We start from the raw sequence: 17267 nt of genomic DNA, 5'->3' as shown, positions 1-17267 counted from the left end.
AGGCATCCAAGCAAAGATCTGGGTGTGAATGGTGTGCTTGGGATGATATTGAGCTTTATCCCAGCCCTCCACTGCTAAGATCTCCTTTCAGAGAGAGACAGCTCTTTCTCTTGTTGCCCCTGCCACCAGCACGTTGTGCCGGCCCCTTCCCGGATTTCAGCGTCTGATAAGCAGGTACAGGAAACTCACAACGATCTCACAACCACTGTCCTTCCATATTCATTTCCCAAGAGCTCCAGAACGTCTGGAATCATCTTGCAGAACTTCTGAGGACCACCAAGACCTGAAATGGGGAAAGACTTCCCCATCTTCTTCCAGGCATTCTATCCCACAACTCTTTCTACCCTGCTGGCAGGAACACCTCCAACCAGCCTTCTGCTGGCTCCCCACACCAGAATCAGGCACATATCTCTATGTGACACCAGTCAAGTAGTCCCCAGCACCCCAGCGCCAGCTCTAGGTTTAACTATGTCTCCTCTTCCCAGTCTTTGAAAACTGGCCAATCCCAGAATCGAATGGATTCCACCAGGGTTGCACCTATTCCACACTATGTGACAGCAGCCACCCATGGACACTGACCTGCCATCTAACTCTACCCAGAGAGGAGCTCCTGGCCTCCCCTTTCAGTTCCCACTGTCCCTTCCCTCTCAGAGAGGAAGCCCAAACCCAAGATTTTACTTTTGGTCAGCTGCTGGCTAATCCCTAGAAGTCACGTTGCTTTCATTTCAACTCACTATAGTAAGTTTCCAAAAACCAAAATAAAAGATTTAATGGGGAAGGCCATGGAAGAGCTGTTTCCAAGATATGATTATAAAAGCTTTATCTTCCTGGACTGGGCAATGGAGAGGAGGGAGGTCACCCATCTCTCAACATTTCTCCAGTTTTTTACTTTTTCTCCAAAGCAGCTTCTCATCTAAAACTCAGACATCCTGCCCCTGTGTTAACCACAACCAGTGGACACTAGGGCTATGGGTTCTCTGTCCCCTCCCAGACACTTCTGCAAACAGGCCCTCATCTCCCTGGTAGGGCTCAAGCCCTCCTCATTCTGCAACTATGAGATGGCATTACCCTCCTTACAGTTAGTGTATCCAGCATGGTGCCTGCCATGTGCCAGCAGCTGGTATTTTTATGTTGGCTAACTGTATGATTTCTTTGAGCCTCTCCCTACCCAGTCCTGCTGCTGCTCAAGAAGCTTCTCATACCCTCTCCCACACCTGCATCCGGAGTCCATACCAGCCCCACACCTCCTCTGCCTTCCATCCTCCCTGTTAAAAGCCTGCCCTGAACAAGCCCTACTCCGCTGACATACCCAAGCACTTCTCTGGGGCCCTCACCCATATTTACTCAGTTAACCCTCAGGCCAGGAGGTAGACATCACTTCTTATTCTCATTTTACAGATGAGGAACTGTGGCACAAAGAGGTCTCACAGTTAATATGGGGCGGAGCCTGGATTCAGATGCGGAGCCAGACTGTCTCACACCCGCCCCATTTAACCATCCTGCCAAGTGCCCTTTCCCACCCTCCGGCACTTACACCCTCCCTCTTAACAAGGCCAGAACAAGAACAAGGCCACTTATTTAGGGTAGGTAGCTACAGAAAGATTTATTCCCGCATCTGATACAGAGAAAAGTAACAGTGTATGTAGACCAGCGTGTCTTGGGCAGGGTCCGAGGGCTGTAGCCACAGCATCCTGCTCCTGAGCCCATCGTACCCAGCCTCAGCCCAGAACAGGTTTCCAACCCTTCCTGGGCGCTCTTCACGACATCGCACTGGGCAGAGGTGTCTGAAACCCTGCCCTGGCCAGTGGCCTGAGAAAAAGGAGGTGCGGCAGATCCATATGGGCAGTCCCAGGAGGCAACCCGCAGCGGCACTGCGCCGTCCGGTCCGCAGTCCCCAGATCCCAGGCGCTTGCTGCTCTCTGGCGGCCAAAGCCGGTATCCCGAAGACCCGGGACTCGCGCCTTCAACGCACCGCGCGCCCAAGGGCACCAGCGAGTGACCAAGAGACTCGGGGGAGAGGGCGGGAGGAACAGGGACGCCGCTGAGGACCAAGGGGGAGGGGGTCCGGGAGAGGAGCGGGAAGGAACGCAAAGGGCACCGCGAGGGGAGAGGGCGGGCTTGGGCACTTGCGGACAGGCGTGGGTGGCTGCTGCGGGACCCGAGCACGCGCCAGCGCCGCAGACCCCCTAGACCCCGACACACTCGCTTGTCCTGAGCGAAGGGTCCCTTCTCCCCTGGGGTGTGGCGCCCCTCTCTCGGCCCGGGTCGCCCCCTCCTCCTTCCTGGCGCTGCCCCTCCTCGGTCCCGCCCCCCGCGCCGAGTTGGGAGCGCCGCAGTGGCCGCTGCCTGCACCGCCCGGCCCCGGAGCCGCCGCTTTGCCCGCTTGCTGGGCACGATCAGAGCGCCGCGCGCGTCGCCAGCCCCGGCTCTTCGGTGCTAGTCCACTGCCGGCCTCGGGGAGCCCGGCCGCCGCCCGGGCCAGGCAGCTCCGCTCTCGGACAGCCGCGCTCCGCGTCACAGGAACTTAGGCAGGACCCCAACAAGACCGTGCGGAGCTGCATCTGGAGCCCCGCGGCTATGCCCTGTGCTCCCCTCCCTGCCGGCCGCTCGTTCTGCGTCCCGGCCCGGCCACCGACGGCCGCGCGTTGAGATGACTTTCCGCGATCTCCTGAGCGTCAGTTTCGAGGGACCCCGCCCGGACAGCAGCGCAGGGGGCTCCAGCGCGGGCGGCGGCGGGGGCAGCGCGGGCGGCGCGGCCCCCTCGGAGGGCCCGGCGGTGGGCGGCGTGCCGGGGGGCGCGGGCGGCGGTGCCGGCGTGGTTGGCGCAGGCAGCGGCGAGGACAACCGGAGCTCCGCGGGGGAGCCGGGGAGCGCTGGCCCGGGCAGCGACGTGAATGGCACGGCGGCCGTCGGGGGGCTGGTGGTGAGCGCGCAGGGCGTGGGCGTGGGCGTCTTCCTGGCAGCCTTCATCCTTATGGCCGTGGCAGGTAACTTGCTTGTCATCCTCTCAGTGGCCTGCAACCGACACCTGCAGACTGTCACCAACTATTTCATCGTGAACCTGGCCGTGGCCGACCTGCTGCTGAGTGCCACGGTACTGCCCTTCTCGGCCACCATGGAGGTTCTGGGCTTCTGGGCCTTTGGCCGGGCCTTCTGCGACGTGTGGGCCGCCGTGGACGTGCTGTGCTGCACGGCCTCCATCCTCAGCCTCTGCACCATCTCCGTGGACCGGTACGTGGGCGTGCGCCACTCACTCAAGTACCCAGCCATCATGACCGAGCGCAAGGCGGCCGCCATCCTGGCACTGCTTTGGGTCGTAGCCCTGGTGGTGTCCGTAGGGCCCTTGCTGGGCTGGAAGGAGCCCGTGCCCCCTGACGAGCGCTTTTGCGGTATCACCGAGGAGGCGGGCTACGCTGTCTTCTCCTCTGTGTGCTCCTTCTACCTGCCCATGGCGGTCATCGTGGTCATGTATTGCCGCGTGTACGTGGTCGCGCGCAGCACCACGCGCAGCCTCGAGGCGGGCGTCAAGCGCGAGCGAGGCAAGGCCTCCGAGGTGGTGCTGCGCATCCACTGTCGTGGCGCGGCCACGGGCGCCGACGGGGCGCACGGCCTGCGCAGCGCCAAGGGCCACACCTTCCGCAGCTCGCTCTCCGTGCGCCTGCTCAAGTTCTCCCGTGAGAAGAAAGCGGCCAAGACGCTGGCCATCGTCGTGGGCGTCTTCGTGCTCTGCTGGTTCCCTTTCTTCTTTGTCCTGCCGCTCGGTGAGTGACCCCTCTCCCACCGGCCCCTCCTGTTCTCCCTGAGCCTATGGCGGTGTCCTCGTGGCACCCAGACTTGGGCGACCCCCACCTGAACCTGGAAAGTTGGCTTAGCAAGCCCTGAGTCTCCTAAGAGGCAGGTGTGCATGCACCATTTTGTGGAGTGCCAAAGAGAGGGTCTTCATCCTCGCCAGGTTTGTTTCATAGGCTTCTAACTTTTCTGTCCTTCCCTTCTTCTCTTCCAAGCCTTGGGCTTATGCTGCTGGCCCCTCTAAAAATAAAACGTCTGTGAAAATCTGGGCAGGCATCTGCCCATATGTGGTCGGCAGTGTGTGTGTCCCCCTACAGATCCCCCTCCCTGGAGGTGGGTGCACAGAGTGGGTGGGCCTCCATGTGTTCATTCACGGGCAGCGAGCCCTGGCCAGTCAACAGGTACGTTAGCAGATGCCAGAAGCCACCCGCTTTTCCCCAGCACTCATTCAGTTTGGAAGCTGGCCCCATTTTGAGACCCTCCCCAGCTGTGTTTTTGAGTGCCCTGGGCTCTCATTTCTGAAATCCCCTCTTGGAAAGGAAGGAGGTTGTGTAGCGATGAGAAGCACAGGGATAGGGATAAATTATCAAACGGAAAGTTCATATTGTTAATCATTATTTCTTGAGCTTACTGAGTCCTTGAGCTCTTCCGGGGAACTTTCCTGCTTCTTTCACAAGCTGCCCTGCAGTCCTGGGAGGTGGGCAGCTGTTTTCAGAGGCCGCCTTCTACCCCTTGAGGCCTCTCTTGGAAGCCCCGGGTCTGGGACTGGAGGCTGGACCAGTGCAAGGAGTAGAGGGGGAAGAGCATCTCCGGGGACAAATTTGCCGGGAGTCAGATCCACCCATGGCTGCAACCTCCGCAGGCCCAAGCTGGGCCTTCTCTGCCTTTCCCAGGCCTGGACCCTTCCACACTGCCAGGCTGAGTCAGGAAAGAGACAATGGCCTCCTTCCTGTGCCCCCGAAAGCCCTTTCCACACTGCAGCCACAGTGAACTTTATATATTATAAATTAGATGTGTCACTCTCCTATTAAAAGCCCTCAGTGCTTTCCCACTGTCCTGAGAACAAAATCCAAACTCTCTATCATCACCTATGAGAGGGTGACCTTCAAATGCATTGTTGTCCAAAACAAAATAGGACACTATGAATATTTACACCGGGACCACAGGCTAGAACTGGAGCCACGCAGACATGTGGTCCCCCTTCCTACAATGGAGATCTCAAATGAGAGCTGTCTCCCTCTCTGCCCTCTCCCCCTCTGCCCTCACGGCCTTGCCGCTTCCCTCTGCTCTGGGTTCCTCCCCTCTGACCCTTCCCGGGTTTCTTGCCGGAGCCCATGCCTGTCCTCAGGCCTTTGCACTTGCTGTTCTCTCTGTCTTCACTGCCCTTCCCAATCCCTCCTGGCCAACTATATCCTTTAGGTCTTAAATGTTCCCTCTTCAGAGGGACCTTCTTGGACCCTTGACCCTCAGTCGTGTCCTTGTTTTCTCCCTTGAAGCACAAGGTTCTCTTCCTTCACTAGATCATCGGTCGTAATTACATCTGTGTGCTGCTTGGTGTGTTTCTGGAACTGGCCCAGAAGCTGTGTGAGGGCAGGGCGGTGTCACCTGGGTCATCACTGAGTCCACGGCACTCAGCACAGTGCCTGGTATGTGGGGAGCAATAGAGAGCACTGCAGTGGGGACTACAGGCTCTGGCGCCAATCCCAGCTCTGCCTCTCTCCTGCTAGCTGTGTAACCATGGGCAAATCCCTTAACCCCTCTCTGCTTGCTTTTTTATCTATAAAATAGAGAAGAGGTGATGGTAATAATGCCTATCTATAGGGCCATCGTGGAAATGTAGCTTTTGTAGTGGATACTCAATACGGGGTAAGGAATGAATAAGTAACCCTTGAAAATCAGCCAGCCAAAGGTTGTTGCAGGGATGGGGCAAGCAGCTGAACCTAAGCAACACACTAGGAGAAGGAGGTAAGTAAGCAGGGAGGAAAAAGTTGGTGCCCACCCCTTTAGACACCCAAGCCCATCCCCCAGGCCCATCGCCCCAACCCCTGCTCCAGCCTTGCCCAGCTGTGCTGGGCTCCTGGGTACCCTCATTCAACCCCTGCCCCTTGGTTCACACTGGGCCCCTGTAGGGAATGCCCAACCTGTGTAGAATGCCAGCTCCCTGTTTTTTTCTCCTTTTAACTTCCTTTAAAATTTTAGTTTAATGCACAAATAAGGAGAAAACAATAACGCAAGAATCCACATACCTGTAATCACGTATATTGAACAGATGTTAACGTTTTGCCATATTTGCCTTAGACCCCTTCCTCTCTCTTTTCAAATAAATAGAACAAGCCATAACTAGATCCCCTCCTCCTGTCCCTTCCTCTTTCTCTCCCTGCCTCCCCAGAGATAAATCTGGAGTTTATCACTCTTATACAGATGTTTATACTCTTGCTACAAACATCTGTATCCATAATAATATATTGTTTTGTGTGTCTTCGAGATTTATATGAATGGCACCATGCCATGCATATCATCATTCTTCAATTTGCCATTTCACCCAACATTATGTGGCTGAGATTTATCCATGCTGGGCCATTTTCACAGCAGTACATTTGAGAGTATTCCACAGTGTGCTGATCCTGCTGAATGTTAGGTTTTTCTACCTCTTCCTTGTTCCAATCAACACTGCAAAAGGCCACTGCTTTCTTTGAGGTCCACATCACGTGACTCCCTCTTCCAGGAAGTCATCCCTTAGTTTCCATGACCTTTGCTCCTTGCTGGCACACACAGCTCTTTCTCAATCCTTACATTTCTGCTGTGCCTCACATGTGATGTAGGGAATTGGGGGTGGAGGAGGCCCTACCTCCTCCTTCCTAATGGTCTGTGCTGCACCAGGCTTCTCAAGGCACCTTTCCGAGTGCCTCAGAGCAGGGCCGAGGGACACTGGTGGAGCTGAATTGAGTTGAATCTGGCAATGATGAGCAAACAGGACAGAGGCCAAACAAGGAAACAAAATATTGCGATCTGCCCCAGTATGGCTTGGAGGGCAGAAGCAGCAGAGAGGGAGGGCAGAGCCCATTTGGAGCAGGAGGGGTCTGAAGGTTGTGCAGGAAGGAGAGGGGGCCAGGAGGTCCTGACACCCCCAGCATGAGGCCCAGGCCTGGGAGGAGGGATACGCCTTTAAAGGAACAGGGAACACTGAGCAGCAACTTTTGGGGGAAATCCCAGGGGCTGGCATTTATTGGTATGGAGGTACCAGGTATGTGGTAGGGGATAGAGAACATTGGAAACTTGGATGCAGGGATCAAAGACTGGGATGGTTGCAGGAGCATGGGGTGCAGTCTCCCAGAAAGAGGAGGGGAGAAAAGAGAAGAAAGCATCTCAGGACAGAGCTTCAGGGAGCATTGATGTTGAAAGACCCAAAGGAGGCAGAAAAAGAGGCAGCCAGGAGGAGCAGGATGGCTGTTGAGGTGGTACCTGCCTTCTCCCACGTCCTGATCACCACACCAGCTGTGACAAGCACCACAGACGGAGAGATTGAGAAACAATGTGTATGCCAGCAAGAAATGGGCCCACCTAGGCCCTGGAAGTAAAGGCACCCAGTAGGGCCACAGCAGACTGGGGTGCCCTCACTCACACTTCCGTACACAAAGCCAGGTGGTAGCAGCAGCCACAGTGGCCTGGAGGGCATCAAGAGCCTCAGGGAAGGGCCTGGAGTCCCAGAGGAACATTGGCACTGTGAGCCATGGGCTGTCACCTGTAAACCTGGAATGCTGTGGTCAGGCCAGAGAGGCAGCACCACAGGCGGGCTGTCCTGAACTGTGGGGGCATCTAAGGACCCAAGTCACTGGCTGGGAGAGACTGGGACACAGATTTGGGCACCTAAAATCCAGAGAATCCCAGAGAGTAGCTGGGGATCATCCCCCACACTTCCAGCTGCCCCACTTCCCCTGTGAGGACAAACTGCAGGGCATGTCCCCAAGGCAGGTAGAGGGTCACCGAGCACCTTAGACCTCAAGTGCCCGGATGCTGCGATTTCAGGGAGCAAGGCCAGGGAGGGCAGCACCGGCTCCTCTGGGACCCCCAGGAAGCTGCTGGTGCGGGAGGTGCGGAGGTGCATGTAGAACGCCCCTTGCCTAGAGAGAGGGGAGGGCACCCTCCTGCCGCGTTCCGTGGTGATGTCCAGTTGAGCCATCTGCTCCATGCATAGTGACCCACGACAGTCCTGTTCCCTGCCTGTGACGCGGGGGGGGGGGGGGGGATAGCTAGTAGTGCTCCGCTTTCAGTCAGAGGTGCTCCACTTTGGAGATGGAACGTAGGGACACCAATCCCTGGGGCCTGTGGAGGAGGCGCTCTTGGCAGCCCCGCCCATGCCAGGTACAATCCCCTACCCTCACCGCAGCAAGCTGGTGCAGAGCTGGGTGCCATGGAAAATCACAGGGAATTGTCTAAATCTGCCCTCCTCAACGGGATCCTTCAGCCGGATGCCCTGAGGAGCCCAGACTTGCAGAGTGAGTATGGGAGGGGCCGCAGTGAGAGCCTGCTGCCTGCGGACTTCCAGGGAGGACTCAGAGAGAGGGGGCATGGCTGGGGCGGGGCTGCGTCGTTGGGACAGGTGGGCCTGTTGGAAAAGTCCCTGATAAAAGCCTCTGCAGCCTCTGCGCAGAGACACTTCGTGCGAGAATCCCCTGACCCTAGAGGTCTAGGCCAGTTGTGTGGTGTAGAATGCAGATTATCCTCCCTGTGGGTGTGAGGGGTACCGGAGGGGGTGGGGAAACCCTGCCCCAGGCAAGCACCCACCTGCAGAAAAGCTTCCTCCTCTCCCAAGAGCCTCCAGAGGCCGTGTCCCTCCTGCCTGTTTTCATGGCGGCAGCATCTCACTGCGTTTGGCTTTGGGCTGCCTGGCAAGTGTCCCCCAGCCATGCCCAGAGGTGGACTGTCTGCTGAGACCTATGTACACACAAACACACACACACGCCAGCCCCACCCCTGTCATTCCTAGTGACCACTCACAGACCCCAGGCCTTCAATCCCAGCTCTCTCCTGTTGGACAGGTCACCGAGCATCACTGACCTCCGCCCTCCAAATGCCATCCACTCAAAGCAGCCCAGAGACTCACAGCAAAGGGCCCCCTCTCAAATGCACCTCAAGGCATACAAGCTGGGCAGAGGCTCTGATATCAGAAGTCCCAGGACAGCCCAGCCAATGTCCCACTCCAGCCATCTGAGAGCCACACCTGAGCCTCTCTCGTATCTTGTCAGTCTGTGCTCTGTGGCAGTGCCTGTGTCCCTCACCACCCCCAGACTTAGATGTCCCATGTATTCCTGAAACACTCTGCATGAACTTTTATCACAATGCACTGTAATTGTCAATATTCAGATATGTATCATGAAGTGTGAGGGCAAAGGGAACTACACATATGTAGGCACAGCAGTAGCAGTATTGCTGGGTTGCTATGTGGTTTGGGAGACCAAAAATGTGTAGCCTATGAGAAGAGGGGTCAAGAGATGAGGCCAGATGCCGGCTGCAGGAGAATGGATAAATAAACCATGTATTCATAGACTGGACCACTGTACAAGGAAAAATAGCAAACTACTGATGTGCACATGGATGAATTTCATGGATGTTTACACCGGACAAAATAAGCCAGATCTGAAACTAAAAGTGTACACTTATGATTCTGTGTAGATGAAGTTCAAAAACAGGGGAAACTTATCAATGGTGATAAAATCCAGGATAGTGGTTACCCACCTGTGTGTGTGCAGTGAGCGTACTAACTGGAAGAGAATGCTAGAAAACTTTCTGAAGGGCTGGGACAGCTCCATACCTTGACCTGGGCAGTGATGACATTGGTGCCTGCATATACAAGGCCATCAGGCTGTGTGCTTCAGACACACATGCTTTCTAAATTTAACTGTCTACATGTTATGCCTTCGTTATAGCTAGAGAGAAGGCAGGAAGAGGCAGGAGGGAGACTGTGAGCCATGCTTAGTGATTGGTGTCCAGGCTGGAAGGCATACTTTGGTGGCCCCATGTGGAGAGTGGATTATGCATATGTCTGAGAGTCGGCCAGGTGCTAAAGGACTCATCTCCACAGGCTGCCTGAGGTTGTGCAGGAGTCTGTGGATGAAGGGGAGAGGCGAGGGGTGCTTTGTGGTAGGTCCTCAGTAATGGCATCATTGTCTCCTGCCCCAAAAGCCTGAAGAAAGGGCTGGCATTACATCTCCTGTCTGTGCTTTTGTGGCACCTGGCACATAATAGGTGCTCAGTAAATGTGTGCAGAAGAAGGAAACAGTAGAACCCATGTTCTATTCCCATCCTGCCGTGCCAAGGGTCTGGGTGGCAAAGCACAGCCCTCCATTTATTTATTATTTTAATTTTCTTTTATTGTGGCAAGAGCATGTAGCATGAAAACTACCCTCTTAACACACTTTTAAGTGTAAATATCATATCATTAACTATCGCACACTGTTGCATATCAGATCCCTAGAACTTATCTATCTTGCCATACTGAAACTTTATGCCCGTTGATTAGCAATTCCCAATTTCCTGGCCCCCTTTCTCCCTGGAAACCACCATCCCACTCTTTGAGTCTATGAATTTGAGTATTTTAGAGACTCCCATACAAGTGGAATCATGCAGTATTTCTCCTTCTGTGACTGGCTTATTTCGCTTAGCATAACAGCCCTCTATTTAAAGACAACTCTTCTTATCTGTCATGGGTTGGGGGTGATTCCCCATTTTTGTGACCTAAAAAAAATCTTTAACAGAGCAGTTAATATTTATTGAGTGATTATTATGAGTAAACAATGAGCTAGGGTTGGGGTTTTTTCATGTTTTTATCATGGAAAGTTTCAAACACATACATTGGTAGAAAGAACCCCTGTTAGTATAATGAACCCGTGTGTACCTGTGACCCAACTTCAACCCAAAAGCTAACCTCGATTCTTTCCATCCTCACCCACTTTCCCATCACTCCAGATTATTTTGGATTTTTTTATTTTTATTGTTTTTATTTTTTTATTTTATTTTATTTTATTTTTTGAGATGGAGTCTCTCTGTCTCCCAGTATGGAGTGCAGTGGCGCAATCTCAGCTTACTGCAACCTCCACCTCCCAGATTCAAGTGATTCTCCTGCCTCAACCTCCCAAGTAGCTGGGATTATAGGTGTGCACCACCATGCCCAGCTAATTTTTGTATTTTTAGTAGAGATGAGGTTTCACCATGTTGGCCAGGCTGATATCTAAATCCTGACCTCCGGTGATCCACCTGCCTCGGCCTCCCAAAGTGCTGGTATCACAGGCATGAGCCACTGTGCCCGGCCACTGTAGATTATTTTGAAGAACATCCAGATACGGCATCCCTTCATCTGTAAACCCTTCAATGTATAGTTCTAGAAGATAATAACTCTAAAAAAGGGCCACAATCCATTATAACACATAAAATAAAATCATTTAATATCATCAAATATCTACCTAGTGTTGAAATGTTGCTGTCTGCCTCATAAATTTTTGGTTGGTTGGTTTGAAGCAGAATCCACAGAAGGAGCACACATCACATATGGTCAATTTGCCTACTAGGTTTCTTTACTTGGGAAGCCTCCACTGCTTTTTTTTCTTTCCATTTATTTAGTGAAGAAACCAGATTGTCCCCAGGTGTATCCCACAGTCTGGAGTTTGCATCTCCACAGTGCCATTTAACGTGTCCCTCTGTTCCCTGTCCTTCCTGGGTGCAGGTTTGGTCTGGCAAGAATTCTTCTCTTTTGTGATGTGAAGACTGACCAGAGTTCATGTGCTGTCAGCCTGCTCTGTCCATTACAAAGTGACCCATCAGCCTTTCACCCGTTGGTTTTGGCAGCCATTGACCAATGGCCTGGACCCATTATATCACTGGGGCTTGAAGTAGGGATATTCTAATTCTGTCATTCCTTCTGCATTTATTCACTAGCATTCTAAAATGATTTCACCACTAACTATTTGGTTTAAATAGAATCTGTACAGCAAAGGCAGGGAAGATGTTCAATATTCCTCTTTATTTATCAGAGAAAGAGTCAGTTCTCTAGCATTCTTTCCAGACGTGACCACTGAGGCTGCTTTAGTACCATGGTAATGTCATTATTTTTAGACATCCTTGCTGTTCCAGCACATCACAGACATCATTGTTTTGGGCTTGGCCAGTGGGTACTCCTTCCAGTTGGCTTCAGAGATGTTTGGCAGAACCTGGAGCATCTTGAGCTCTTCTTCGCTTTCTGGTCTGATAAGATGCTTCAGGCTCAGCTTGCATTTTTTTCTGCCCTAGACCTGGAATTAGCCATTTCTCTAAAGAGCCCTAGTCTCTTTAAATGGAAGATGACTGTGTGAGCTGTTCATTGATACTGAGTTGGTCACTGATTCAATGGACAGATCTAGGAAATACATTTTATTTTCGGTAGAAGAAAAACACAACACTGTTGGGGGCTTCTGTCCTTGGGCATATATTCCTCCTCCGCCTCCCCTGAAGATCTTGTCCTCTGCCCAGCTCCTGCTGATATGTTTGTCTCAAACATCTGACGAACTGTTGATCACCCTGCTCCATTCATTAAAGATCTGGGCATCGGAATCACACTGTTTTTTCCCCACTCCCACCCCTACCCTGGTCATCAGTGTGACTCCACTGTACTGAGGATGACCCATGATGACACTCTGGCCTTGAGACTACAGTGACCTTCCCCTCCTCCTCTCCTCCAAGGCCTATGCCCTGGTCCATGTGCCCATTTTAATCTCCCTCCCCCAGAATTCTCGGCGAAGCTCTTCCTCCTGAGTCCATCTGCTCCTGTCCTCCCTGCTTGGCTCCCATTACACCTGCTTATCAACCCCAGCCTTGACCAAGCCTTCACCTTCCTGCCCTCACCTTGTCTCCCAGTCGATTATGCATCCCTTCCTCAGCCAGCTCCCATGATCTGTCGCCTCATCCTCTCTTGCCGTCTTTAATTCCCTCACTTCCTCCTAATTCTGTGAGCCCCAGATCCTGAATTACACCATTCCTCCCTATGATGTCCTGGTAAATTTTTAACAATTGGCTCTGAGATGGAAGCTGATTTATAGCGTCTGCCTATTTTCATGGTGTAAATATTCCAAAGAGAGATCACAGCATTTCTGAAATTGTAGCAAACTAGTGCAAACCAAGGTCTAGCTGAGCACTTGCTGGAGAAAAGTCACACTTTCCATAGTCAGGCTGCTGCCTCGACACAGCCCTCAGGGTCTCCCCAAAAGTCCTGCAGATTCTCTGTGAGCTCTGACTCTCTAGAGCTCAACCCTTTTTCCTTTCTAAAGAGACTTACTCTTTCAGTTACTCCTCAAATGTCTTTGTCTCCCACCTGTCTCCTGTCCACACACACAGCACATTGACATGTCCAGAGCTTTCTTAAAGATTCTCCCTCAACCCGTGGACCCCTTTGTCCTCAGCCTTCCCCCACTTAGTGCTGTAGTCTTTCATATTCTTTGCTACTTACCCTCTTAATCTTTTTTTTAAAGATTAATAGCTGCTTTATTTTATTTTATTTTATTTGTTTTTTATTTTTTGAGACAGAGTCTTGCTCTGTCGCCCAGTTTGGAGTGCAGTGGCATGATCTCTGCTCACTGCAACCTCCGCCTCCCAGGTTCAAGTGATTCTCCTGCCTCAACCTCCCAAGTAGCTGGGACTACAGGCGCCCACCACCATGCCCAGCTAATGTTTTAAATTTTTAGTAGAGATGGAGTTTCACCATGTTGGCCAGGCTGGTCTCAAACTCCTGACCTCAAGTGATCTGCCCACCTTGGCCTCCCAAAGTGCTGGGATTACAGGCTTGAGCCACTGCACCTGGCCGACCCTCTTAACTCTTAAAAGAATATCCTGTCAGCTGGGCGTGGTGGCTCACACCTGTAATCCCAGCACTTTGGGAGGTTGAGGCCAGTGGATCACCTGAGGTCAGGATTTTGAGATCAGCCTGACCAACATGGCGAAACCCCATCTCTACTAAAATAAATAAATACATACATACATACATACATACAAAAATTAGCCAGGCACGGTCGCATGCGCCTGTAGTCCCAGCTACTTGCGAGGCTGAGGCAGGAGAATCGTTTGAACCTGGGAGGCGGAGGTTGCAGTGAGCCGAGATGGAGCCGTTGCACTCCAACCTGGGTGACAGAGCAAGACTCCATCTCAAAAAAAAAAAAAAAAGTCCTGACATTGTCTTGATTAGAACACCTTTTTCCACCTGCCACATGCATCAGCCCCACTCAGGGTAGCTCCTGCCATTCTCACACCTGCCCCAGAGCTAAGGGCACACACTTCCCTGGATCTGCCTTGGCACTGTCACCGGAGGCTGCCAGATCCTCACATTCAGAGGGCTCTTTTTACTTTCTTTCTTTCTTTTTTTCAAGAGACAGAGTCTATCAGAGCAGAATAATGGAGTGAAATTTTTGTTTTAATTGTTTTTAAAGAAAGAGACAGGGTCTTACTCTGTTGCCCAGGCTGGGGTGCAGTCATATGATCACAGCTCACTGCAGCCTCCAACTCCTGGGCTCAAGCAGTCTCCCACATCTCAGCCTCCCCAGTAGCTGAGACCACATCTGGCTAGGGGTCTCTTTTAAGTCCTTTCATTCACTCCTGTATATCAGTTTGTCCCTCTCCCCTTTCTTCTTATGATCCTTAATATCTCTCTCCCATCCCCATCCTGGTCCTCTGGCTGCTCTTTCTCAGCCTTCCTCGGAGACCCCTCTCCCCTTCAGATCCACATTTCCAGACAAGCCCTCTTCAGCTCCAGCCCCAAGTCCAGCCGCTAAGGTGCCAGCAGCCCCTCAGACAAACTGTATTCATTTCCTGTTGCTGCTGTAACAAATTACCATAAACTGAGTGGCTTCAAAGAATATATTACCTCCCAGTTCTGAAGGCCAGAAATCCAAACATCCAAGCCTCAGCAAGCCACGTTTCCTCTGGAGACTTGGGGAGAATTCCCCTTCCACCTTCTAGAGACCACTGGATGCCTCGGCTCGTGGCCCTGCCTCCATCCATCCGCAGAATGGTCCGACTGCCGCTTCTGTTGCCACCTCTCCCTCTCTGGCTCTGAGCCTCCTGCCTCCCTCCTTCCCGTCTGAGGAGTCTTGTCATTCCTTTGTGCCCACCTGGATCCTCCAGGACAATCTGCCCATCTCAGGATCCCTGTGCCATGGAAGGTGACATTCACAGGTCTGGACGTCTTGGGGGCATTATTCCATCTACCACACTCCCACACCCCAGCCACACTGTCCTCCTCTTCTAGGCCCACCTTTCTGCTTCTCCCCCTGAGCCTGCCACTCCCCGCAAATTCTTCATCTTGGCAAATGGCATCTCTGTCTGTCCTCTGGAGTCCAAGCCAGGAACCGGAGCATCAGCCTCAGCTCCTCCTCATGCCCCACTCAGACACTCTGACCTCCCAAACATCCCTCAGTCTGTTTTGTTTTTCCCATTCCCATTCTCCCACCTTAATTAATTAATTAATTAATCACAAACACATATATCCTGCGTGCCAGGTGCTGTTCGAATCATTTTATCCCCCAACAGTCCTATGAGGCAGATGCTAGTAGCAGCCCTATTTACAGATGAGAAAACTGAGGCACCAGAGAGGTTGAGTAATATGACCAAAGTCCCCCCAGCTTATAAGCGTCAGATCCAGCATTGTAACCCAACTACTTTGGCCCCAGAGTCCATGTTATTTCTTGCCTGGGTCAGAGGTCGGGCTGGGGCCAGGGTTAAGGGCCGTAGTTAGAAGCCACGTGTTCAGCTTTCCATCTCACCGAAGCCCAAAGCCCCTACACACATCCCCCAGGCTCACTTCCATGTCTTGGATACTGGCCACGAGGGGATCTTGAGGACTGCCATGGGACATGGCCCCTTCCTGCATGGCCCGATCCTCTCCCAGACCCTGGCAGACCCCCAAAGTCCCTGAGGAAGTCTCTGAGTCCCTAAGCCCATCTCTGCCCCCACCTGAGCCCAGGCCTGCCGTGCACCCCCCAGCCCCGCCATGCACCCTGTGCATGCTGGAGGGTAGGACTTCCCTCACTTTGCAACTGGTCACCTAGGAGAACAGGGTCTTGAGTCTCTGAAAGCCAGTGTAGAGCCCAGTGGGCAAAGCCCAGGCGGCTCAGTGCTGGGACTCCCAGACAGCACAGCCACTGCCTGAGAACCTTCTCTCCCCTGCTATTAGTGCTGCTCTGCTCACACCCAGGAGCCATTTGTCAGTGTGGCCCCAGAGCCGAGAGGCTCATGCTTGGATCAGGGTCCAGCCTGGCCGTGGGGCAGAACTGCAGCCTTGGTCACTCAGAGCTTGGGTGTGGCCATTCCAAAACCACAAATCAGGAAATAAGTGAGTTAAGAAGTGACAACAAAGAGGAGAAAGAAGGGGGAGAAAGATGGAGTGTGGGAAGAGAGAAGGAAGAAGAGGCGGCAAACAAAGAGTCAAAGAGAAATGGTTGGGGCGTGGTGGAGGCCTAGAGGAGGCAAGAGGATGTGGGACAGGCCTGTGGCTCATCTCCCTAACTTGGGCTCCATCAGGCAGCCTCCGTTGCTCTAGGAACTGCCCTCCCTTCACCTGCCCCTCAGCTACAGAAGGGAGTCAGGGGCCAGCCCCAGGTAGCTCAAGGATCCCAAGGCAAACACAAGGGCACAGAAGGACTTCTGACCTACACCTGGTGCATCTCAAGTGAGAGGACCCTGTCAGTTACCTCTCACCACAGAAAATTGGTGATGCAAGGAAGGCAAGAGACTTGGCTTGGCACAGCAGGCCCCATGGTGCCCTCGACTCACCCCTTCAAGTCTTCACAATCCATCTGACATCTGGACCGTATCCAGGTCACCTCCTCCTGACAGGTTTCCATGATTGTGTCCCCTTCAAAACGGCCTTATCTCTTACCACTCTCCTCTCCTCCCGTTCTCCACTTTGGCAGTCCTAACTTCCTGGGTGTCTCTCCAACTTGTCAGGCACGCTGCTGCCTCAGGGCCTTTGCACATGCTTTTCCCTCTGCCTGGAATTTTCTTTCCTCCAATAGATGCGTGGCTCACTCCCTCACAGGGTCTTCAGGTCTCAGCTCAAGTGTACTGTATTAGAGAGGCTTGCTGACCCTTTATAATGTAGCAAAGAGGCCTGTGAACGACAGAGGTCCCAGCCTTTCCTGGGGAGGGCTGCTACTGAGCTCCAAGATTTGGGCCATTGCGTGAGCAGCTGAGCAAACTGGGGGAGAGGAAGGGAGTCTGGGACTGGGAATTCCTTCTCTTCTAGCCCTGGGAGGAGACTGAATATCTAGAAGGATGGGGTGTTTTTACTCCTCTGTATCTCTGTGGCCAGGGGAATGGCTTACTATGGATAGAAAAGTCCCAGTGGAGGAGAGGGTAGGAAGATGGGGGAGGCTGAGGTGCAGCCTGATATTTCATGGTCGTCTACAAGTTATGGAGCAAGGCTGGCTGTGAATTCTGTCAATCTGCCAAGAACAAGTTCC

At 52.9% G+C, this 17267-nt stretch overlaps 1 protein-coding gene across 1 annotated transcript in view; it reads left to right on the top strand.

Annotated features, from left to right (window-relative positions):
* The first annotated feature begins 2404 nt into the window (after positions 1-2404).
* ADRA1D (adrenoceptor alpha 1D) overlaps positions 2405-17267 on the top strand; it is a 28288-nt gene continuing 13425 nt past the window's right edge. Inside the window, exon 1 of the mRNA XM_050745228.1 lies at positions 2405-3761. Within this exon, the coding sequence (XP_050601185.1) occupies positions 2651-3761 (1111 nt within the window). The 5' untranslated portion in view covers positions 2405-2650. The remainder of the gene's footprint in view (positions 3762-17267) is intronic.

Source organism: Macaca thibetana, chromosome 10, assembly GCF_024542745.1.
Source record: "Macaca thibetana thibetana isolate TM-01 chromosome 10, ASM2454274v1, whole genome shotgun sequence".
NCBI lineage: Eukaryota > Metazoa > Chordata > Mammalia > Primates > Cercopithecidae > Macaca > Macaca thibetana.
Note: the sequence above shows the minus strand (reverse complement) of the source record. Positions and strands in the feature narration are given on the sequence as shown.